General features: G+C 45.8%; 1 protein-coding gene across 1 annotated transcript in view; it reads right to left on the bottom strand.

Moving 5' to 3' along the window:
* ADAM12 (ADAM metallopeptidase domain 12) overlaps window positions 1-25,385 on the bottom strand; it is a 390,012-nt gene that overhangs the window by 23,797 nt on the left and 340,830 nt on the right. Inside the window, exons 15-21 of the mRNA XM_019940251.3 lie at window positions 23,277-23,385; window positions 22,973-23,171; window positions 20,234-20,311; window positions 17,861-17,969; window positions 14,310-14,445; window positions 13,599-13,707; window positions 11,477-11,659 (exon numbers count right to left, since the gene is read on the bottom strand). Coding sequence (XP_019795810.2) covers window positions 11,477-11,659; window positions 13,599-13,707; window positions 14,310-14,445; window positions 17,861-17,969; window positions 20,234-20,311; window positions 22,973-23,171; window positions 23,277-23,385 — 923 coding nt within the window. The remainder of the gene's footprint in view (window positions 1-11,476; window positions 11,660-13,598; window positions 13,708-14,309; window positions 14,446-17,860; window positions 17,970-20,233; window positions 20,312-22,972; window positions 23,172-23,276; window positions 23,386-25,385) is intronic.

The following is a 25,385-nucleotide window of genomic DNA, read 5'->3' as shown; positions in this document are numbered from 1 at the left end:
GTCCTTCCCTGTGAACTACACTCAGCATCTCAGCATCAAGCTGCCAGAGATTTGAACTGTGTCTGCGAGCATCTGTGCTTTATCTCGATCTATTTTTTGCATCCCTTAACAATATGTGTCCCAAGGTAATCGCTTCTTTACTTTATGCCATTTTGGCTTATAAAGGGTTTCACAGGAATGCTCTGCTTTCAGATAGCAGGGAAATCTGTATTTAAAATATTAACAATAAAAGAATTAATTTTCTTTTTTATAAATTTATTTTATTTTTGGCTGTGTTGGGTCTTTGTTGCTGTGCATGGGCTTTCTCTAATTGCAGCGAGCGGGGGCTACTCTTTGTTGTGGTGTGTGGGCTTCTCATTGCGGTGGCTTCTCTTGTTGAGGAGCACGGGCTCTAGGCGCACAGGCTCAGTAGTTGTGGCATGCGGGCTCTAGAACGCAGGCTCAGCAGTTGTGGCACATGGGCTCAGTAGTTGTGGCTCGCGGGCTCTAGGACGCAGGCTCAGTAGTTGTGGCGCACGGGCTTAGTTGCTCCGTGGCATGTGGGATCTTCCCGGACCAGGGCTCGAGCCCATGTCCCCTGCATTGGCAGGCAGATTCTTAACCACTGTGCCACGAGGGAAGCCCCAGAATTAATTTCAATCTTTGGGCCAAAGGAAAAAACCAAAGAGAAAACATAGACTATTTAAAAATTATAAATATGGAAAACACTACAAGTTAGAGTAAGTACAGACAGAGCAGTGTTTGGGAAATTCCTAGACTTACATGCCATGTAATCAAGTATGAATAAAAGTATGAATAAAAATGAAATAATGATCTAAGAAGTTAGAGAAAGAAAATAAACCTAAAAATGGAAGTGATAAAGATAAAAGCAGAAAATAATTAGTAAAATAAAAAATTAATTACTATCATTTAGCAAAGACATTACAGACATTCTAATAATGTTAGATATTTTCATTTAATTATCACAAAGTCCAATGAGAGAGATGTTATCTCAGATTTGCAGAGGGGAAATGAAAGTAATGAAAGTAATGTTTCTGTGGTCTAACAATAGTAAAAGGAAAGTCATATATAAAATCTAGGGCTGGTTCTTTGGGGGTAGGAGGAGTTGAGGAGAAACCAGGTAAATCTAATAAAGAAAAGATAAGCCAATAATGGACAAATAAGTACACAAATACCATGAATAGTGTTGAGGGTTAGTTAGGTGGTCATCTAGAAAAATAAAGTTGGATTCCTACTTCATTTTATACACTAAAGAGCAGATGGATCAAATATTTAAATGTGAAGAAAAGATCATGAAGGTATAAGAAATAGAAAAACATATTTGTAACCTTTGGGTAGACAAGCCTTTCTAAACATGACAATAAAAAGTGACAGGGCTTCCTTGGTGGCGCAGTGGTTGAGAGTCTACCTGCCGATGCAGGGGACACGGGTTCGTGCCCCGGTCCGGGAAGACCCCACATGCCGCGGAGCGGCTGAGCCCGTGAGCCATGGCCGCTGAGCCTGCACGTCTGGAGCCTGTGCTCCGCAACAGGAGAGACCACAGCAGTGAGAGGGCCGCGTACAGAAAAAAAAAGTGGCAAAGGAGGCGACAACACAGTTTATGAAAAAGGGAAAAAAACAAACGGATTTTAAACCTGTGTTAAGATCTTACATCTCATTTTTAGGAAGAAAAATGTAGATACTTTTTTTCTCAACCTATCACGTTGGCAAAGATAAAAAAAAAAATCTCTGAACGCACTGTGTTGGTGAAGACCCGGGGAACAGAAATTGGGACGACTCCTTTAGAAGCATTTCTGCCTCATCTACCAAATTTCTAAATGCATATGGCCTTTGATCAGCAATTGTGCTCCCAGGAATTTATCCCACGTCCATCCTCATGCATCGGCCCAAGGTACCTGGGCAAGACTATGCCTGTTTGAAGTAGCAAATGATTGGAAACCACCCATGTGGCCATCAGTAAGGGACTGGTTAAAGAATCTACGGTGTGGTTCTACCGTGAAATACTACACAGCCAGTGAAAAGGATGGGGTAGATCTGGAATAACCAAAGTGGACAGAAGTACAGAGTGTGCTGCCACTTGAATCCAAAACAAGGACCTGAGGTTTGAAATAAGAGTGAGAGCAAGGTGACGGTCGCTGAAGATGCGTGGCGGGCGGCCAGGTTTCACTGTACCTTCCTCTCCAGTTTTGAGTGTCTGAAATCTCCAAATTTTCCATAATCTCTCACTCTGAAGAGAGAGACAGGTGGAAGAGACTTTTCACTGTATTCTAAATTACATTTTACAAAAGCCTAGTAGCAATGATTGCTTCTGGGAAGGGAGCCTGGTGACAAAGGTGGGAGAGAGACTGTTTTCTAATAACCCTTTACACTGTTGGAATTTTTTACTTATAGGCATCCATTGTTTGTTACAAAATATAAAGGTAAAGTACCAGGCATCCATTTTTTTCATGTACAATCTGGGTGTTTATAGTAACAGAAGTGAGTGGAAAACAAACATGCCATTGATTACTGTAATGAGTTAAAGGGCTTCCCTCTGAAGTTATTTCTCTCCAGGGAGATAAGGGTGCTTCCACGTGCAGTACCTTTAGAGACATCAGATGGGTTTGTCATGTAAATATTAGTGTAATTTCTACAACATTGCATTTCTTGTGGTTGTTACTGGTATAAAGTCAAGTGTCTTCAGTGCTAAAGGCTCAGAAATTTTTCTTAAACTGATTTCATGTCCTATGCAAGTGTTTCCTACAACTTGCATGACTAGTACTTTGTAAAACTTGGTTACGCTTCAATTGTACATAGTATTTTTTAAAGAAATGTATTTTTATTTAGATACCTTCAAAGTTGAATTCCTCTGTGTGAAGCATTGTAAAATGATACATTTCTCTTTTGAGTGTCATTACGGTTGTACAAAGGTTTTCACTGGTTCTGTATTTCTAGTTACTGACAAGCATGTAACACTGACTTTATCCTACATATAGTTGGCGTTTCAAATAAATGGCTTGGATAGAGAAAAAAAAATCAGTGTATGATATGAAACCCAACAAATTTTAGCTGAAGTTTCTGGAAGTACTGGGCAGGCAGAGGTTAGCAGGAGTCCAAAACCTTGGTAACTACACTTTACATGTACAGGAGTAAGTGGCTCTAACGTCTGCTAACCCATGACTCACTGATATGGCAGCCCCTCCCCCCCCCGGGAGTAAGTGAGCCAGTGACAAGGCTTATTATTTACTACTGAAAATTCACATCAATTCAGCATATTTCCTACACGTCTACTGTGTTCGAGGGCCTGGGTTGAGGTGTACCTGGAGATGAATAGCTCAGTCTTGCGCCTTCTGAAACGGGGCAGGACAGGTGTCCGGGTAACTCTGCGCTGAGGCAGCAGGTGAGTAAGGAGACCCCTGGGAGGACTGCAGAAAGGCTCAGGAGGGGGGCGGTCTCAGAGAACACCTGGGCAAAAGGGTGAAATCTGGGGAGCACAGAGAAGGCACAGAGGACGCTTCCCAGCACGTTTTCTCGGTTATTAGCTTTGGGTTTCCTTAAAGTAACGAAGGCTTTTATAATGATCAGTTTTCTTGTATTAACATCTCACTTCTTTGGGAGAACATCTTGTTGAATGGATTCTTGTGAGTGCTGGTTTAAGTATCGGACACCCACACAGGTCACAAGGGTGCAAATCCTCTTTCAAATCCATTCAGATACTGAATTCATTCTGTTGAAGATGACTTTGAAAGTTTGGGCTCAACCTCAGAGCGACCAGCTATCGCCTGATGCTTCCTCAATCATGGTCTAAATTAATATTTTTGGCTCCTATTTATATCCTTATAAAGCATTTATGAATGAGTAGTTATTCTCATGAACAAGAGCCTGTGTTAGTTGTTCATCGCTCTTTGTGTGGTCTGGGAGAGGGAAGGCTCCGTGAGCTAGCCCCCCCCCGCTCCCTCTGAGGCTACTGAAGCCAAGTCTGAGTGCTCTACAGTCTTAGAAGAGATGTACAAGGTTGGCTACTCTTGTTTTACAAAATACGGTGTGTTGTATGTTCTACAGACACAGGTAAGGTGTGGATGAGGAGAAATGTCGTGTTTGTCAGAAACGCTGGACTGAAAATCTCCACCTCTACAAAAAATGCATGGAGGATTTTTCATTTAAGATGCTGCGAATGTCCGGAATGCAATGCAACGACTGCTATGGTTCTGAACAAGGGCTGGTTCCAAGAAAGACAATATTAGACAAGAATGGCTGGAGTATGACACTGTTACAAGCAAAAGCAAAGAGAAATGCAAGATTTCCTTGTTATAGTCTGAGGCTCTGCACGATGCCAGAAGGTACCCACCCCCCCACCCTTCACCTTTATCTCTGTGGCAAAAGTGGGGAAAATGAACGAAAGATCATCAAGGGAGTCAGTGATCTGAAACACGCTCATCATGCCAGTCCTCCTGCAGTTTCTGCCTCCCTCCCCTCTCTCCAGCCACCTGCTCGTGCACCCATTTTAAGACTGCAGGTGGAGAGCATGGGCTTGAGCCCTGGCTCTCCTGCTTTGGGGGTCTTGCTATTTGGCCTCACTTTGCCTCGTCTCCTCCTCTGTCCAATGGGGCTGTTGGCACTGTCTGCCTCGTAGGCCTCCTTGAGCGCGTTAGAAACGCCTGCCGGGTGCTTAGCCCGGGAGCATCAGCCACATAACTGGCGCTCAATACGTGCTTTGCTGTTTCGTAACAATTCAAAACACAACTGAGGAGCTCCTTGTACCAAAACACTTAGTGAAAGAACTCAAACACACATAGGCATTTACAGGCCACTTGGTTATAAGAATAAAAATGAATCCTGCCATTGCTGAAATTTCTGCAGCACAGACCAGTTGTGCCAGAAACAGGGCTGGTAAATATTCTCACAGGCCCATCTGCCATCTCAGGAAAGGACTTTAATTCAGCAAAAATCTAAGAGACAGATTCGGTCGTCGTTTTTTTGCTTCCTATTATTCTAGTAAAGAAGCTAATCTGCCTGGAAAAACAATCTTAACCAATCAGTTCAGTAGTATGACTCACTGATAAGATTCCACGGAGAAAAAGCACGTCCTAACGTTTTCCAGGAAACTAAGGGCTTAAAAAAATAAAACAGTCCAGATCAAGTATGACCACACATCAGCACGTCTAGTTCAAATGCCATTTTAAGGGGCAAACCTTAACAAAAATACAGATAAATGCTAAGTGATGCTTTCATGCGATTTTTACGTGTTAGAAGAATGGCCCGTCTATGGATTGAAGGTGCCAGTTACACTCCCGTTAGAATCATGGCACATTTCAGACTGACAGCAGAAAACTGTTTTGATCTCCAACTTCTTAGCACAGCCTTCTCTAGACATAATTCTGTGAGCAGAGAAGTCTATTTCGTAGATGTGACATTGAACGTGTTTTTATTTAAACTTTAAATGAATGAATGAAGCCTATTAATTATAAGAAACTGCATAAAGGATTTCAGTTTGCCGCATCCTAGAAATTTAACGAACTCCCAGAGTTTGTCCCCGATCCTTTCCTTTTCTCATCTGGGAATAAAGTTAGGCACACTGGTGTTGGTGGGTAAGAATGTCACATGAATGTCTTCACATTTTCTAGTCTTTTGAGTCACACTTATTTTTAAATTCATATTTAGTAACCTGAGAGCCTCTCTTGTGTGACGGAATCAGGGTCCCTGGGTGGTGTCCGTGTCGGGGGGCTGCGCCTGCCTCCTCCCACCCTGTGCTCCTCCAGGTTGCTGTCTGGGTCCTCTCCCTGCAGCTCAGGCCTGACTCTGCAGGAGGCCGTCCTCCCCCTGCACACATGCCCCTGGTGAGACTGCAGCCTCTCCTTCATCTGCCGACCAACGCAAGACCGGCACGAGGCCGCGCTGGTTAGCCCCCCGCGCTGAGGTTTGGGGATGTACGGGCAGAAAAGGGAAACGTACAACTCGGTGTTCGATGTTATTTCTCCTAGAGTCGCTGGCTCTCCCAGTGCTTCTTGGGCCCCCTTTCCTCCCGGAAGTCAAGTCGGTTGACTTTACAAACGATGTCTGGGGTGAGAGAAAGTGATCCTTTCGCTCTATGAAGCACAGCTCTTGAGCTCACGTGCCCCCATCTCTCCCCCTACCCGGGTGTCAGAGCTCAAGCCTGCTGCCTGAAGACGCCCCTCCAGAATTCTGCTCAGGACACGTGTGCGGTGTGCGTGTGTATTTCCTCCCCTCATTATACATTACTCTTTAAAAAACGATCATACAGTAAAATTGACTTTTCTGGGGTACAGAATTGGATGATTTTGAACACTTTTTTAATCAGAGAAAAAACACCTAAAATACCTTAAGATTAACCATCATCAGAAAGCCTCTCAAAGCCCTCTGGGAACCTTCTGTAGCCACTCCTGGAACTTGCCCTGTTCTCCTTTCCTCCTCTTTCCCTTCCAGAGCCTGAGATAAACGCTCTATCCAGCAGCTGTCAGTGCAGAAGACCTCCCCTGGTGCTTCTGTCGTGGCTTATAAGATGCAAATGGATGCTGGTTTGTCTGATCTCCTCATTTAAGTGCCCATTCCTGGTGGATTGCTAACCTAATATACAAGGTAAGGCAAGGGCCAATGCAATGCCAAGCAGAGCAAAGACAGTCTATCATGCTCCCTGCCTATGCACACGATTGTAGGTGCCCACACACCCCCTGTGACCTCTTATTTTTTTCATCATTTTTCTAGCCATTTCTCAAGCCCACACTTTGCCTTTCGCGCTCAGGCTGTGGTTCAGAACTTGGCAGCAGTCAGCTAAAAGCTAGATGAATACACTGAATTATTTTCCTCTAAAAGAGCTGACAGGATGAAAAGGAAATGAAAGTTCGTTTCCTCCATCAAGGCTGAGGAGTCAGTTTGAGAAGCTTGAGTTCCAAGGCTCATTTCCCCGAGAAGGAAATGGTAGCCCAGAAAGGCCCATTTGTGGACAAGAGAAGGAGTTGATTCAACTGTCCTTGATTTTTAAAAATCACACAGAACATTTGATGGAAAGATCAAACATTTTCTATAAAGAGCTAACTTACCCTTCAGATGTGAGGCTGACCACTACTGTGGTGTTTATGATAGCATTTTCCTTCCAGAAAGTGTAGATGGTAAGTCTGGATGAACAAGGCAGGGCTGGCCATGTAGCCGTGTGTCTGTCATGTCATGTGGGACAGGGTACTAGTAATGCTAAAGTACAAAGGGTCAGCGGATTCAATCCGTGTTGCCAAACCAGAGCCACCTCCGAACAGGCACCGCACTTGCATGGAGTCAATGCCAGTTCCCTGTGTGATGGGAGGGAAAGTGCGAGCTTAATCTGTATCGTATGTCTCGGAAAAGCTCCAGACAGACAGACACCAGCCTGGAGTGAGAAGTGTGGATTTTTCAGTTACTAATGTTTAAAGGGTAACATTTCCTCAGTTTCATAAAACAGAATGAAGACCTTTTTCGGGGCCTGCTTTAAAGGAACTCTTGGAGGCGTCGCTTCTGTAGGCATTCACTGCTGGTAGGAAAGATGACACCAGCAAGTAGAAATATCCTTCCTATTAGAGACAGTCCTAGTTTCACATGGTACACAGGCAAGCGGCTTAAACAGAGACAGGAAAAGCCTCAGTACCAGGGAATCCTTGGGGAAGCGGCTTATGGGCTCTGTGACTATCTGAAATTTGCATACAAAATATCGAGTAGTGGTGCATCTTCTGACGGTTCATAGCCTTCATCAGATTCTCGAATAAGTCCAGAAAAGTTTAGAAGGTGCCCACCCCTTCCACCCACGTAAATCCAAGACAGGTTCAAAAACCAATGTTGACAGAATGGTCAACAGACAACAAAGTAAACAGAAGTTATAGGTGGATCTTAACTGACTGAAATGGGAGAGGACTTCGTAAGCGCAAAAGGAATAGGCGAATTCACCAAAGATTAATAAATTAAATATTAAAAACTGGAATTTCTTTTATACCAAAAAATAGCATAAATAAATAAAACTGAAAGACAAATTAGGGAGATGTTTACAGTAAATTACTGGAAAAGGGTAAATATTCTTAACCCATTAAGCAAATGAACTGTAACAAGAGGGAGGAGATATGGGGATATATGTATATGTATAGCTGATTCACTTTGTTATAAAGCAGAAACGAACACACCATTGTAAAGAAATTATACTCCAATAAAGATGTTAAAAGAAACCAAACTAACAAATCAGAAAGAAAAACTCTCTCTCACAGAGAAAAAAAATAGGCAAAGGATGGGAACAGACAACTTACAGAACAGATACAGTTAATAGCAGCTGTATGCTGGAGATAGCTGTAACCAGCTCATGTCAGCTGATTCTCTACTTCTTGTTCAGTGACATCACGTTAATAACTTGAAATTGATCATGGGGGAGTTTTCACAGCTGAGAAGTTACCTACAAATCAAGGCTTCTTTTTTGGACAGCCAATTTACCAGCACACCATTTGTTAATAGATACACAAAAAGCAGTTTAAGTGTCCTGGCAATCAAAGAAATGCAAAAAGAAATGAGATCTGGACAAGATGGAATAAGCACATTTCACCCTATTCCTCCTGCAAATTGTAACAGAAAAGCCTGGAGAAAATTCATAAAGCAGCTGACACTCTAAAAGTTGCAGGAAAGTAAATGGACTGGCTGGGGACCTCAGAACGCAAGGAACGACCCAGTAGTGAGCCCTTGTTTTTTGTTTTCCCCTTCTTTATATCTTGGCCTGGGCTCTGGAGAGGCACCCATCTGGAAATGCCAGTAGCAATAGACACACACACACACACACACACACACACACACACACACAAGCCGGAGGAAAGCCTGCTATCTTTAGCTAAAAGAACAGGAGAAGGGTGACCCAGTAAGAGCAACATTTGACCATACCTGACCTTACTCTACCTCTGGGTGGGCACTAGGAAAAAGCCATGCCCTGCTGTCCCCAGTGGGCACCACATCCTGGGGCTGGCAGAGCCCTGCTTTCCATTCCTCCTTGCAATAACAGACCTCATCTCTTCCCTGGAACAGAGACTGTGGATGGAATTTTTCAGTGGATTTCTCATCACCATAAAGACCAGAAGGAAGCAGAACAACAGTTTTCAAATGTTGCAAGACTAAAACAGCTAACCCAGAATTCTATATCCATTGAAAATATTCTTCAGGAATAAAGGTGAAACAGACATTTTCAGATGAAGGAAAACTAAGAGAATTTATCACCGGCAGATCTGCTTTTGAATGGCTAACTTGAATAGCTGAAGGAAGTTTTTTCAGACAGAAAGGAAATGATAACAGAAAGAAACCTGGAACATCAGAAGTGAAGAAAGAATGGAAAGGGTGACTATATGAGTAGATACTGTAAACCATTCTTCTTAAGTTTAAAAAAATTATGCTCGATGTTTGAAAGCAAAAATGACAACATCTGAAGTGGTTCTTACTACATAAAGGTAACACTTAAGACATCCATATCTTAAAGGGAGAGGGATAAAGGGACCTAAAAGGAGGTAAAGTTTTTACATTCCACTTGAAGTGATGAAATATTGATACTAGTAGACTGTGATAAATTATGTACCTATATTGTAATGTTTAGAGAAGCAGTTTTCAATCAGGGGTGACTTTTGTCTCTCAGGGAACATCTGGCAATGTTTAGAGACATGATTACACATGCTACTGCCATCTATAGTTGGTAGAAACCAAGTTGCTGCTAAATATTCTATGATACATGGGTCAGTCCCATACAACAGTCATCCAGCCCCAATTGCCAACAATGTTGAGGTTGAGAAATCCTGCCCTAGGGCAGCCATACAAAAAAGTGCAGACAGACAATATAAACACTCCTGATGAATCAATATGGAAGAGTGAAAAATGTTCAACAAACCCACAGGAAGTCAGGAAAGAGGAGTATGATAAAAACATTAAGATGGTAGACTTCAATTCTAACATATCAATACTTACATTAAAAGTAAATGGTCTATACACATCAGTTAAAAGACAGTGACTGACAGAACAGATGAAGAAATACACGACCCAACTATATGTTGTCTCTGAGAAACTCATTTCAAGTAAAGTGACATAGGTCGATGAAAAGTAAAAAGATGGGAAAACACATACCTTGCAAACCCTAATCAAAAGAAAACTGAGGTGAATGTATTTATGTGAGATAAAGTAGATTTTAGGACAAAGTCATCAGAGCTAAAGGACATTACATAATGATAAAAGGGTCAATTCACCACGAAGACACAATGATCCTAATTGTTTTGTACCACGAACAACAGAGCTTCAAAGCACATGAAGTAAAAACTGATGGCCAAGAAGAGACGCATTTATAGTTGGAAACTTCAACATCCCTTTCAGTAATTTATAGAACTAGTACACAGAAAAAGGTATTTTGTTTCATGCATCAAATGCGCAAAGCTTTGAAATGTTAATACTTAGTACTAGTATGCTCTGTACTGTATGGGAATGCAAGTGCGTATCCATCCTGAAAAAATGTTTAATTTATACATTAAGACGCTTAAAATGGTTATACCATTTTTCAACCCAGTATTTTCACTCTTAGGAATCTCTCCAAGGGAATAATTAAAGTGGTCCAAAATTTATCTATCTAGACCTTCGTAAGAGAGCTATTTATAATAGCAAAAATTGGAGACATCCAAACATGCCCAGTAATTGGCAAGCACTTAAAAAAGTATTCTATGTACACATACAGTGCTGTGGATAAAATAACATTTTAAACAATTTTTAATGCCATGGTAAATGGGAATGACTTTAAGGCAAAGAAGTAGTATATATATAAATCAATATACATATAGAATAATCTAAATTATGTTAAATAGACATTTAAGTAAACAAAAATTGATAGAAGAAAATATAACATTGATAGCAATGAAAAATGACCAGTGATTATATCTTTGTGCTTTTCATTTGGTTGCTTTTACTTTTCTCCCCACCTCCAGTTTCCTGTTGTTCATGTCATAACAAACTGTTACTTCCAAAAACAGCATAGAAGTGAGGTCATATACACAAAGTGCCTTATACACTCTTGCATCTGGTATGGAGAAACTAAATCGGTGGTAACATTTTTGTAAATAATTTTTGAAGGTGAAAAAGGTAAGAAAGTATGCCCATTATCATTCCTAAAGTGATCATCTCTGTTTTATTGCCCAGGCCTAATTATTCACAGTGCCACCTGTCATTCTCAAAAGTGTCATGGTCTAGATGACAAGTTGAATGGGCACCCTCACTATTCTGAATAGAAAAGATAAAAATATTCCTAATAATAACTAAAATCTATTGCACCATAACTAGACACCAAGCACTGTCCTAAACGCTTTACCTGGACGATCCTGTCTATCCATCTCAGGAGCTGAATTATCTCCATTTTATACAGGTGCTGAGAACGTAAGCAACTCGCCCAAGTTCAGACTGTAGCAAGTAGCAGAGTCTGGATCTGAATGACCCGCCATCAAATTAACAGCTGAGGGCGTACCTGGGCCTGTCTGAGTGCAGGGTTGGCCGGCAGAGGTCTGGCAGGGACGCAGGGCACACGAGGAGCCGGCTGCAGGGGCGGGAGTCCTCGCTGAGAAGAACTGGGCAGAGGGGCGGCGTCAAGGGCCTTGAGGGGTCTGCTGATGTCCACATGCTGACACTGCGGCAATCTCCTGGGATTGTCCTGCGGGGTCAGAGCAAAGAGCCATGATGTGGTCATTACTGTGTAATCCCTGGAGGGACAAGCAGTGCTAACTCACCTGCTCTAGCTGCAGGGGGAGGGCAGGTGGAGGAAGGGAAGAAATCAAGGAATTACAGCAGAGGGAATCTATAATTATTGATGTCAGCTTCCGGATTCTAACAAACCACCCTCCCCCACCCCCAAACCTGGAATAGTGGGGCTGCTTTCTATCTCATTGTTTAAAAACTGGTTTAATTCGTTAACAAGTAGGTGCAAGGCAACCTTAGGAAGCACCAACACACATGAAGACACAGACCAGATCTTAAGGAAATTCCAAAGGACTTGTGAAAATGAGATGTAATTCAGCGTGCACAAGGCTCGACGAGAACTGAGGAAAACTCCTGGGGAAGGAGCATCGGGGCGGAGGTGAGGGTCTGAGTCTGGAGGACCGTCTCCTGCCTGGTGGCCTTGTTTTTAGCAACAGATGAGAACGGAGGCAGTGTGGGTCTCATGCCCCCTGCCCCTCCCTGCCTCCCTTTTTTCTTCCTTTCTATAAATAGATTTATTGAGGTTTCATTGACTATTAATTGCATATATTTAAAATGTACAATTTGGTAGATTTTGACATAGATTCACACCCATGAAACCATCACAGTAAGTAAAGCGATGGACATATCCATCAGCCCGTCATCCTTCCCTCCCACCGCCCCCCCCTTCTCCTTCTCCCAGCAACTATTGATCCGATTTCTGTCACTATAAATTGGTTTGCATTTTCTAGAATTTTATATAAATGAAATCATCATTTTTGGTCTGGCTTCTTTCACTCATCATCATTACTCTGAGATTTATCCAAGATGTAGTGTGGATCAACAGTTCATTTTTTCTAATTCCGAGTAGCATTCCACGGTGTAAGTATACCGTGGAATACTTACACCGTGGTAAGTATACCACGGTGTTTACCCTTTTACCTGTTGATTGATATTTGGGTAATCTCTGGTTTGTGGCTCTTCAAGATAAAACTGCATCTTTGGCTCTTGCAAGTGAAGCTGTTTTTCCTGTCTCCCACGGTTAGGGGTGAAAGGGGATAATACTTATTAGGAACGGCTGTCTCCTCTTTGGAACCCAACCCATAGGTACATCAAAAACACTTGGTGGGGGAGCCTAGATATCAGAGTGAACACTAGTCATAATTCACCAAGGTCGCAGGAAAGTGAAGGGACAGCAGGGAACCACGAGGTACTTTGGTTTGAGGGTCCAGCTCTTTGAAGCCATAGGTTGGACAGAGCTTCTGTAGCCCAGGGCTGGAGCACAACGGGCCCGACCAAGGGCTCAGTGTAACTCTCAGAAATACCCTGGGAGTAGCCGCGGGCCACAGCAGCTCTCCCAAACCCAGTCAGCGGCATTCTCAAATCACAGAAGGGGTCCCGCTGCAGGAGCCTGCCTGGTCAGCATACCCGGTGGGCCTCCTAGGACTGTGACCACCTGGGTGACTGGAGGGATGATGACTATGCAGCATGTCCCGCAGGGCATGTGGCCTCCATGGGACCTGGCACCGTGAGCCTCTTCCAGTGCCAGCCATCACCTCGGGAAGCCCCTGTGGTCCCGAGGGTGCTGACCCGGCGTCTCACAGCAAGAGGCTGCGGGGTCTACTCCTGCTCAAGCTCTTATTGAAAAACCTGAGTCTTCATGCGTTTGCTCGCTTTTTTTTTTTTTTTTTTTTTTTGCGGTACGTGGGCCTCTCACTGTTGTGGCCTCTCCCGTTGCGGAGCACAGGCTCCGGACATGCAGGCTCAGCGGCCATGGCTCACGGGCCCAGCCGCTCCACGGCATGTGGGATCTTCCCGGACCGGGGCACAAACCCATGTCCCCTGCATCGGCAGGCGGACTCTCAACCACTGTGCCCCCAGGGAAGCCTCGCTTCTTATGTTTGTTCAAAACTCACCTTAGGTGTGTTGGAAGGTGGCGGCTTCCTCATCGGCCCTTTGCTGAGGTGGGTAAGGTGAGCCTGACTAGGCTGGGAGCCACTGGATGGCCGGGAAGGGCGCACACACCTGCAATGCAATCCCAGACACGCTTGGCGAGGGCGCTGTCCCCTCTGCCTGACTTGACTTTTTCTGTTTTGTTCACAGTGACACGCAAAATGCAATTCACTTCTTTTAACTTAGTGTGGTAAACATGCAAGAGAAAAGTTATCTAACGCTCTTACAAGATTAAAACATAAATACTGAGTTTCTTCCCCCCAAGCCATTATTCTGTTAAATTAGTTCTTACAATGTAAGGCACACAGCTGGGGACGCCTGGGAGACATTTCGCATGAAGCTGGCATTTTAGCGATGATGTCCTGGAATATATTTGGATCGAAAGCTACCCCATCTGATAAAAATGTTTTAATATTCCACCTTGTAAAAAGTACCAATGTAAGGGTGGGAAAAATACACCAGTGGAATTCATCAACACCCTGCTTATTTATGTAATAAACTGCAAACAGTTTGAAGGGAAAGTGAAGGGGGCAGCTGGTCTGGCAGAAATGTTAAAACACCAAAACCAACAGAAAATCTGACCTCTTCTTTGCTAAGGAGACACGGTGCGAAGCAGCCCATTACACATTCTTTCAAATGCCATTTCTTGAAAAGATGACCCTAACCCAGGGTACCTTAGCTTTTCAATGGTGGTTTTCTTATCTGTAAACAGCAGTCGTATCAATGTCTTCCTTTTGAGATAAACCACAAATCCAGCAGCAAGAAGACACAGGATGGTCACCAGAATTCCTATCGTTAAACCTTGGTTACCTGAAACAAAGCACATTTGACTCAGAGAGGGAGGCATAGAACTAAAATATGGGGAGTGTCAAACTGTGACATTTACGGCAAAACGAACTTTGAAGGAAGGACCAGAAATGGAGTGAGTAAATCCCTGGATGGTGCACTGATAAATCAGTGTCACTTCGCAGGTCGCGTCTGAGGTGCAACCTGCCCTGTCAGTGTTCATTTCTGACAAGAGTCTGGAACTTGCTAAATGGGAATCCAGTCTGGCCAGTGGGACCATCTCCCTGGTCACACGGGCCCCCCAGGCACGACAACAGCAGGGGAATGGTGGCGAAAGTAACAGGGAGCTGTCACTGGAATCCCATCAGAATTAAAGTGGTCCCCAACCTGAAATCTTCCCAGCCCCCATTACAAATATGCTCCCGCGGGCTCTTTCCTTCTCTCATTCTTTGGTGTTAGCATCTGTTCTATTTTTGTTTTTTGTATTTTTTATTTTAGACCAAGACCTTACTTCTGGATATCATCAAATTAGAAGGTGAAAAAGCAAACTCAGTTTAAATGCCCTTGGGTTCTGTTTCGTTATGTTAGGGACTTAAAAACGCAGCCTGTGAGGGGGGGCAAACCCCTTTCTCTGGGAGGATGCTGTTTATTTTATCTAAGGAAACATCCCCCCTTTCTGTGATATGATCCCATTTTGTTTAGTGCAGAGACACGAAGACTCCTCAAAGGTGTGGAAAGGAAGGGGAAAGTCAAACCACCCCGCTGGCTTCTAACTGCAGCTGCGGTCAAGGGCCTCTGGGGAGGGCTCTAAACGCCTGGGTTTGGAGGAGCCGTAGTTGCAGTTTCACCAGGGCGGTGAGTTCCTCGAGAGCGCAGGCCTCGATTCATTCGTCTCTGTTCTCCTGCTAGCAGCCATCAGTCTGTGTGCCCCCTGGTAGGTGCCCTGCAGTCCTTCCGGGCTGCTGGTGACAGCTGTGGAGGTGGCTTCTGTCACCAGGGCTCTCCCACCCCACCTCCAACCACGACATCCAGCTGGCTGGGAACCAGAGTAGCAGCAGCTCCCACCCGGGGGGAGAAAGCCTTCACACCCTCTCTGTTTCTGGACTTCGTCCCCAGCTGACGAGTCCTAAGAGGGATGTGTCTAAGGCAGACGATCAACACGGGACCGTCTTGATTCACTTGTGTTACTGGAAAAGCCTTGCTCTGGTCTCCTGGCCCAGATATCCCTCTTTCGAGACGGTGGGCTGGCAGTCGCAGGTGCCTCTGGTGAGGATTCTGTTGTCTCTTAACACAGCTCATTAAAAGTGAGCAGCAACATGCTTCGGCCATACTTCCTAGCTCCATACTTCCAAATCCCTACGTCTTAAACTGATGAGTCATCAAACACTGACTGGGCCGCACACTGAGCTTGCTCCCCCTGCCCCCCAGGCTGCCTGTCTCCACGAGCCGCTCGAGCCAGAACCCCAGGCAGTGCCATCCCCGCATCCAGTGCAGGCGCCGCGTCCCATCGAGCCTGCCCCGTGTCCCCTCCATCCCGTGGCCCACCTTCCTGAGTCTCACTGTCACCCCGCCCATCACAGCTTCTCGTCCGCGCTGTGCCCGCCGAGCGTCTCCCAGGACCCGGAGGAGCGGCTGGTGCCCGACTGATGCTGGAGAAATACTTGCGTCACGAACTTCTGGGCCGCAGGCAGGCAGGCGGGCTGGGGGCACTGAGGCCCAGGGCGCGGCTACGCCCCGTGCAGCCATCAGCCGGCTTCTCGTGGCCCCTCTTTTGTAGGCGTTTCGGGGGGAGGAGTGTAAACTTACTTTCTTTTATGATACGACGGCAATGGTGGATGAGTCCGGCTCTTCAGTTGCTTCCATTTTTAAAATATTCTTACTTGGTACAACGAAGAACTGGCAACTCTGTGGGTTCGCCCCAAGTTTAGGAAACCCCCAAACCTGAGTCCCCCTGGTGCCCACACCAAAGAGGGACCCAGAGCACGTGGCCTGTCTCCCGCCATCCTGTGCAATTCCTCGAGCGCCACCTGGCTCACTTGAATGCGGAGGATGGAACAGGTGGCAGGGTCCCCGATGCATTAAAAACTAAAACGCTGTTTTTTTAACAATAACCTCTTGATGGCCAATTAGAAAATTGACTACGTTGCAGCAAGAGGCCAGCCATCAAGGCGGGGACGCTGGGCCAGGCCTGGCTTATTACCCCCTGGGATGGATGTGTGCTAAGAGGAAAGACCTTGGGCCCTTTTTCCACTTGCTGCGGGGCCGGTCTCGGGAGCAGGGTTGAGACACGTCCATCCCTGAGCAGAAAGGTGCCCAGGAGCTCACCTCCATTCCTCACAGCACTGTTTCTCCAGATGTGCCTGCTCAGAGGGTCTCTCCCTCCTGGCCCTGTGCCCCCTGCCTGGTCCTGTACAGCAGTGTTGTGTCTGTTGTCATGGAAACAGTAGCCAAGCCACAGATTCAACCCTTCCAGTCACAGCGGGACTCAGGACGTATGACGTCCTCCGTAGTGGCGTTAGCCACCGTCTGAGCGTCCAGGGGCTCAGGTGGGCACCGAGGTGGCAGCACCAGTGTGCTCGGGACATTCCTGCCTGCCACACCCCCCTCCCCCACCCCCGGCTCGCGGTGGGCTCTCTGCACTTTCACTTTAAAGTGGGCATCATTCAGGCCTGCCCCTTAACTGGCTGACAAGAGCTCCGAGAAGACGGTCCTGCGCTAGCAGACCACTTCTCAACGTCTTTGAGGAGGAAAGAACTGACAGTCCCAGCACAGCCAGCCTTAGGGGCTTCTTCACGGGTAGACTGTGCCTCAGTCTTAGCTGTGTGACTCTGTGAAAGTTAATTAACTTCCCTGAGCCTCGGGTCCCTTGCAAGGAAAGAAGAATAACGCCAACTTTTGTAAGGATTTGATGAGCTAACGCATATAAAACGTGAAGCACGGCAGGTAACAGCAGCTCAGCAAAGAGAAACCGTTGCTATCTCTGCTGCTGCTGGGACCCGTCCCTTTATGAAGAGGAGGGGGTCTTTCTAGCAAGAGCTTTAAAAGGCATTTGACTTCACACCTCTTAGCCCTTGTACACAGAGGCTGGCCTTGACAAATTCCTTTGATCCGACAATGAAGTTCATACCCACTTGGCAGTCTGTGGTAGAATGACCTTAGCTAAGAAAATGTCACAGGCTAAGACCCGGCGAACTCAGCCTCCGAGTAAAGCAGAGCGACGAGTCTCTGCAAAGATGAGGCAACGACTAGAGAGGGTCTGGAAACAGAGAGGCCTCGGGCTGTGTGAGGTCTGCGTGGGGTCCTCACTGGGTTTGCGGCTGTGCACCCACCCGACGGCTGGTAAGCCCTCAGTCTTGCTTGGAAGGATCCCCCAAGGGCCTGGCTTCCCACTGCCCCCAGGAGCTCAGCCCACTCCCTGGGACGCGCCGTCACCACTAACCTGCTTGCCGGATGGGGCCGCTGTCCTTGCTTCCTCCAAAGCCAAACTTGTCACAGAAGGGAGGGGCCCAGTGGGCCTCGCAGTGACAGTTCTTCCTATTGTTACACACCTTTCGGGCAGCAGAGGAGAAAGACACCAAGAGGGAAGCAGGGTTAGGATGCACGTCCCCCTGGGGCAGCGCTAAGTCTCTGAGCCCTAATTGAGCCCGAGAGCAAAGCAAAGGCCCTGTGGTCAGAGCCCCCGTCCCACCGATACAGTCAGACTCCGTACATGCGGCTGTGAGGATAAACCCTAAACCCAGCACCACACAGGTGAGCCCAGAGCCCGGGGCTGCGGATTAACATAATGTGCTGCTGTTCCATCAGCAGCTACTGAGAGAAGGATCGAGACAGTTAGGGCTCGTCCACTCCTTTCAACCCCTTTTCTTCTCAATCTCCATGTCCCTCTTTTTAAATCCAGGAAACCCTCCTGATCTGGCCGAGATGAGAAGCCCGCTCCGTGGTAAGGAGGGGCCCCTGCTTCAGGGACACGGAATCCATGCCCTTGGGCATCACGGGCCCGACAGCCCTGGGCACCTTCAGACGGCAGGCTCGGGGAGGCTGTCACACATGGAATTTGCTGAACTGCTACCGGAACCAGTGGAGTACGAGTGTGAAAACGAGAGAGAATTATTTCTATGACAATGAGGCTGAACGCTTTGGGAACGCCGGATAAATGCAAGTCACTAAAAAGAACTTTGGACAAACTTGGAATGGGCGGAACAACTGACAAGTGATCAGAAAAAGCCGCAAAAGACAGGAAGGTTGCCCGTTGAGTGTCTCCCTTCCGCTTAGAGAAACGAACGGTACGTCACAGATGGCGCACTTTGGATAATTTGCGTACTGAAGTCAGGTCCGAGCTACGGATGCGGGATGAAGCCAAACACACACTTTTATATTTTAAGACACGATAAATGTTCCGGGCATTTCTCTCACTTGCGATGTTTCCCTGCTTTCACAGACTCTTGTTTTCTGAATCAACCACCTGCCCCAGATGCTTCCAACAAGAAGGCCAACAGTCAGGAAAGCCTACGGTGAGTGAGAAAGCGTGTTTCTATGAAGCTGACGCTAAGCAGAAGTAACTACCGTGCAGCACAGCCCACGTTGCCTTGAGTCTGCGTGTCCTGCCTGTTTCCTCAGAGATGCTGCTGCTGAGGTACGACTCCCTGGGGCTCAGGCACTGTCCTGCCCGCCCTGGTCTCTCCTGCTGCAAATCACAGTCACGTGCCCTCCTGGCAGCTCGTGGCAGAGATTACAGCCCTAACACCCCACTTGGAGGTGCTGCTGGTGAGCCCGGCCTCGCGAGGGAAGGACCGGGGTCCTTACTTGTTCCCAAGTCATGGCCTCTCCAGTGTGTGGATGTTGGAGAGGGAGGAGTCCAGGGTCCCTGACACAGCCTTGCTACTAACTGGTCACGTAACCTTGGACGTGCCACTATCCCCACCAGGGCCTGGACCGCTTCATCAGCCAAATAGTAAGGCTGCGCTAGGTCATTTCTTCCAGCCGTTAGAAAGAAATCTATGATCCAGTGGAGACATTAAAAGATTCCATTTTATACTGACAGTCAGCTACACTCACCATCAACAAACCCATCTGAGGTGACACTGCAATCCTTTATGGTTACAGCACAAGAGTAATTTTATGCAAACCTCCGTAATTCTATGTTACAATCATTGGTGAGTGTCTATTTTAAAAATAGAATTTGGAGCACAATATCTGTAGAAAAGGTTTCAGAAAAACAAATGAACCACTGGCATAGCTAGTCAAGATTAATATGATTCCACTGGAAATAATTAAGCCCATCAGAAAAAATAAACTAGGTTTTAAAAAATTAGAATCCTCTTCCCCCCCCCACCAAAATTCTCTGAACTAAAATAATAGCCTTCTTTAGTTGACACCCATTGTATGTGATTTCAAGAACATGTGGTCGGTATGTCCTGTCTTCTTTGTTTTAATTCCTTTTGGAAGTATTTCTATTCTGAATGTTGGCTGTAGGAGGGACAGCTCTGTTTGAAACGCTAATGCAAAACTCTTCATGACGGAAGGTTAATGTTAAAATTACTTTGAAGATGACAAAGTTCCCTCTAAAAAAAAATCCAGAATGTTAATTTAAAAGATAACTATCACTCAATCTGATTTTCTTTGTTAAATAAAAATCCCATTTCTTATGCTATGTAAAGGTCAAAGAAAATGAATGTCTTCAGAAGAAAATATTGAGGAGACACTGACTGCTATATTTTTACAAAGTTATGGATGGCAAAAATCCTTTACAAAGGAATGATTTAGTGCTGAACTTGCTGTGGGCCGGCTATACAAAGGCAGTTCACCTACTCACCCCCCTGCCGTGGCATTGCACCGCACATTCGTGAACACCGAAGACACTTACGTTCTGACACCGACGATTGAGGCAAATCTGGAGAGGAGGGAAACACAGCAAATATCTCAGTCTGTCTATAACCACACGCACATGCATCTAGCTGTGTGTTTAAGAACAGAGGAATGGATAAAGAAGATGTGGTACATACACACAATGGAATGTTACTCAGCCATATAAAAGAACAAAATAATGCCATTTGCAGAAACACGATGAACCTAGAGACTGTCGTATTGAATGAAGTAAGTCAGACAGAGAAAGACAAATATCATAGGATATTGTTTATATGTGGAATCTAAAAAAAGGGTACAAATGAACTCACCTACAAAATAGAAATAGAGTCACAGATGTAGAAAACAAACATGGTTACCAGGGGTTAAGGAGGAGAGAGATAAATTGGGAGATTGGGACTGACATATACACACTACTATATATAAAATAGATAACTAACAAGAACCTACTGTATAGCACAGGGAACTCTACTCAATACTCTGGAATGACCTATATGGGAAAAGAATCTAAACAAGAGTGGATATAGGTATAACTGATTCACTTTGCTGTACACCTGAAACTAACAAAACATTGTAAATCAACTATACTCCAAAAAAATTTAGAAAAAAAGAAAAAAAAAGAAGAGAAAGCAAAGGAAAGCTTGGGGAGGACCATCTCTCAGTTAATATGAATAATGCACTTTGCCTCGGACCCAGATATGGGTCCTGACGCCTGCCCTCCACACTCAGCCCATTTCAAGACTCACAGCAATGTGGACACTATGGAAGTCGTCTATCTTCATGGCACTTTATATGGTTTTGGTCAATCCTGCAATTAGGGTAACTGACTTTCTCATGATTTTTGTTTAGAGCTTGCAATGAAATCTACAAATTGCAGCATTTCCCCCTCCATTAAAAGATGTAGGCGAGAACAAGAGAGACTAGTCCTTCACCTGGCCCTATGCAGACTCAAAGACTCCAAGAATCCTTGAATCTGGTAAGGGAGATATTAAAATATGGGAAATTTTCCAAAATACCGACTGACAAGTACTATCGTCGATGACATAAACCATCAACAGAAATGCTCAGCAGAGTAAAACAGACGCTTCCCTTGTATTTCTCAAGCCTCTGCAGAAGCAGCGATTTGCTAAATGGTACTGGGCTGGTCGAAAGAGTTTAGTCTTATTTCAAAGGTGCATAATATAGTCCAGACTCAAGGGATCAGGTTCTTTATCTCCCGTAAGATGTTACAAATTAGTGGAGTCAAAGGGAGAAAAGTCTAATTTTTAGATTACAGAAGCATTTTTAATCAAATAGGACCTTCCTACGAGACATTCACCATCTGACCCCAGCAGTTTATCTGAGGCAAGATTAACGCCCTTTGAAAAAACGGGCTGGTCCAAGCAGCTCTCAGGGCTGGTGGGAATCTTGGCCGAGGGGACTGTCGCATGCCAGCTAAGAAAGGAAATCGTCTGGGGTTGCAATGCACACAGCAGGACCCCAGGCAGAATCACAGCATATGCGTGCTGCCCTCCCCCAACCCACGGGCTAGGCTAAGGACGGCTTTCAAAGAACTAGTGTTCTGCAGGCAGGAGATCAAAGCACACTGAATCCTGCACATGAAGGGAAAAGCTCACTGATAAATGGAGTCCTTGGAATTTCAGCGTTCAGATGCACCTGGCCTTAGCTGTTCAGACCACAGTTTAAATGGTGTCAGTCTAATGTCAAGGCTTGAATATAAGCCAATGGGTGTGGTTAAGGAGACACCCAGAATGTATACCATGTTTCACTTATCATCCTGTTTCCTTAAGGATAAAAGCATTTGTGGTGTATGGGGCAAGGGGGAGGGGGTGGAGTGGAGGGAACTCCTGTCCTGGTGGGGACTTGTTCTCACCTGGACAGATTGGGAAGTCAGATGTAGTCTCAGAGACCCCCATACAGGGACTCTGCGATAGGAGATGACTCAGCACCTTTCCTTTCTGCTCTGTGACCTCCACGTCAGTAATGATTTCATAATCATTTTGAAAAGGAGGAGCCTAATAAAAGCATCTTCTTTCCTAAAGTCTTTTATTAACTTGCTATCATTCAGTCCGATGAGAAAGTTTGGTGGGAAAAAACAATGTGGCAGAATATAAAAATCTCAAAAATTTTTTTTTTCGTTTTGGACTTTATTTCTAACTGCCCGCCCCCCAACCCCCAGTATCTCAGTCTACCTTTCCCCCTGATCTCCAAAAGAACACCCTTTGGCTTTAAGCTTATCCTATCTCTTCCCCTCTCCTGTCCCTGTATGGGGGTCTCTGAAACTACATCTGACTTCCCATTCTGTCCAGGTGAGAACAAGTCCCCACCATGCCAAAAACCCAAACCACATTTCCAAAAACAATATAATATGCTGCTGTGTTTCCTTCCAGCGTAATTTCCTGGCTGGAAACTCTCATAACATCCAGAGTGTAGACATGACTTATTAACACTAAAGAGCTGAGAAAACAAGCTTGATTTTCCCAAATCTGCATCTCAATGGTCAGACCAGGATCTAGGATTTATTGACTTTTCCTTCTAGGTGCAAAGAACGGAATTTCAGAGGCAACATTCTGAGAAGCGGATTTAGGAAAACAAACCAGCCCTGTAACTCGGTTCTCCAACAGGACGTTTCTCAGTGGGCCCCCTTCCAGACTTACATTTGTGATGCAAGGGAGCATATGGGTCTTACTTTTCCATCTGCACACTTTGTGCCGGCAAGCACAAGCCCTGGGTCCGGCATGTCATCGCCCAAGTACACGTGGGTCCCACGGCACAGAATCCGACCTCCTTCCTGCAGGGGGATATTCGTTTCTATGGAAACGGCATTTGTACCGATGACTGGTCGGCTGGCACCTCCCTGACACTGGATTTTTCCACATTTAGCATCTCTGGAAAGGCAAGAACAGACAGTGCTCAAAGAGGGAACGTCTGGAAGCAGCCCTAAGTGATCTGGGAAGTTCAAAGGCACGGCGCGGTCAGGAGGCGGACCCCACCTCATCTCGCACTTGGCGAAGGAGCTCTTGGAGTCTTTGCCGCAGTTGCCGTAAGGGTCGCCTGCAGAGTTGACTCTCTCGAAGCAGATCCCGGGGGCAGGTTTAGCACCTGAAACAGAAGCAAAGCAGCACTTTCACCACCTGCAAGTGTTTTGAACATTTTTCTTGGAACAGCACGAGGCTTTCAGGTTAAGGGAAGATACGTTCAGCGTCCCGAGAAATCACACCTGGCATCTTCGCTGATGCCTGATACAAGCCCCCCTCAGCTCACAGCAAAGCATGCATTTCATCACTCCCTCTTCTGGAGCGCTGCTAACCGGGCCCATGGCACGTGCGGCCTCTCCAGAGATGAGGCCTGGCTCTGGGGCCGCACCCGACCCAACCCCAAAGCGGGTGGCTGGCCGGCTGCGGGGGAAGGGGAGGCTTGCTCTCTTGAACAACTCCCACACGACTCCAGTGAGAAAATGCAAGTTAAAGCAGGTTCCAAGGAATAATGATGACTAATGTGAGGGAGCAAAGAGAGAGAGAGCGAGAACGAGCAACGCGGAGGTCTTACACCACGTTTCCAGCCCCACGAAGCTCCCCACTGGAGCAAGCACTGGCTTCAACGAATGCCTGCGCTTGCAAGGCAGAGACTGCTCTCAGAGGCCACGGAGGCATAAAATCTGATGGTTTTTTTACACAGCAGGACAGTGCCCGGTACAGAGGGGCGTGGAGCCAGAGAGCTCAGGAAATGGCCATTTTTAGCACGTCTTCCGGTCAAGGAACGAGAGAACATGTACCTCGGGTTTGCATTGCCAAGGTTCTGAGGGCTCTCGAATCCTATCATAGTGGTATCTGTTGAAGACTACGTGAGAAATTCAGGAAAATGTTCTCCATTCTTCAGATAAGCTGTGCCCTGTGTGGTGCCCCGGGACTGCCTTCCTGCCCACACCGGTGTCCTGTCTGGGCTCTTCCTCTCACATCAGCCAGGATGCCAACTTCCCCAAGCCCAGCTCTGCCCCCTGCCCTTCTCTGCACCCTGCTCTGGGGAGGCTCCGCGCGCCTTCCAAGGTGACAATGTCATGATGGGCAATGCTCGCCTCCTCCCAGGGACCAGATGGTGTTCTTATTACTACAACGTCCATCTTTCTGCAACCTGATTCCTCACCAGACACATTCAGCATCTCATTAAACAAACAAAGCAGCAGACAAATCAAACCAAACAAAATCCCTGCAGCAGTCGAGACCAGCAACAGGTTCAGCCCTTGACCTCTGCACTAAGTTGCCCCCCTCCCAGACCTCTTATTTTCCCATTCTCTGTTTTTTTTAAAAACCATTTAAGAGAGTCTCCCAAACTCCTCCCATAGGGCATTTCCCTGAACTGGACACAAGTCTCTGTCCTAACGAGATTAAAAAATGGGCAAAAGAACTGTTAAGACATTTCTCCAAAGAGGACATTCAAATGGACGACATCACTACACATTAGGGAAATACAAATGAAAACAACAATGAGCTATCGCCTCATGCCAATTATGGTGGCTGTTATCAAAAAAAAAAAAAAAAAAGATAAGTGTTAGGATGTGGAGAAAAGGAAACCCTCATACATTGTTGGTGAGAATATATACAGCCACTGCAAAAGACAGTATGGAGGTTCCTCAAAAAACTAACAGTAGAACTATCATATGATGACCCGTTCAACTTCTGGGTAAATATCGAAAGGAATTGAAATCAGAATCTCAAAGAGACACCTGAACTCTCATGTTCATTGCAACATTATTCACAAGAGCCAAGCCACAGAGGAGGCCTAAGTGTCCACTGACAGATGAATGAATAAAGAAAATGCTAGTATATATGTACAAGGGAATATTATTCAGCCTTTAAAAAGAAGGAAATCCTACCATTTGTGACGGCATGGATGAACCTGGAGGACATGATGCTGAGTGAAATAAGTCAGATACAGAAAGACAAACACTGCATGATCGTGGAATCTAAAAAAGTTGAACCCATAGAAACAGAGAGTAGAATGGTCATTGCCAGGGACTGGGGGGAATGGGGAGGTATCAAAGTGTGCAAAGTTTCAGTTATGCAAAATGAATAAATTCTAGTGATCTACTGTACTTATAGTTG

This window comes from Tursiops truncatus, chromosome 16, assembly GCF_011762595.2.
Source record: "Tursiops truncatus isolate mTurTru1 chromosome 16, mTurTru1.mat.Y, whole genome shotgun sequence".
In the NCBI taxonomy this organism is placed as follows: domain Eukaryota; kingdom Metazoa; phylum Chordata; class Mammalia; order Artiodactyla; family Delphinidae; genus Tursiops; species Tursiops truncatus.
The sequence above is the reverse complement of the archived record's forward strand: the minus strand, read 5'-3'. Positions and strand labels throughout refer to the sequence as shown.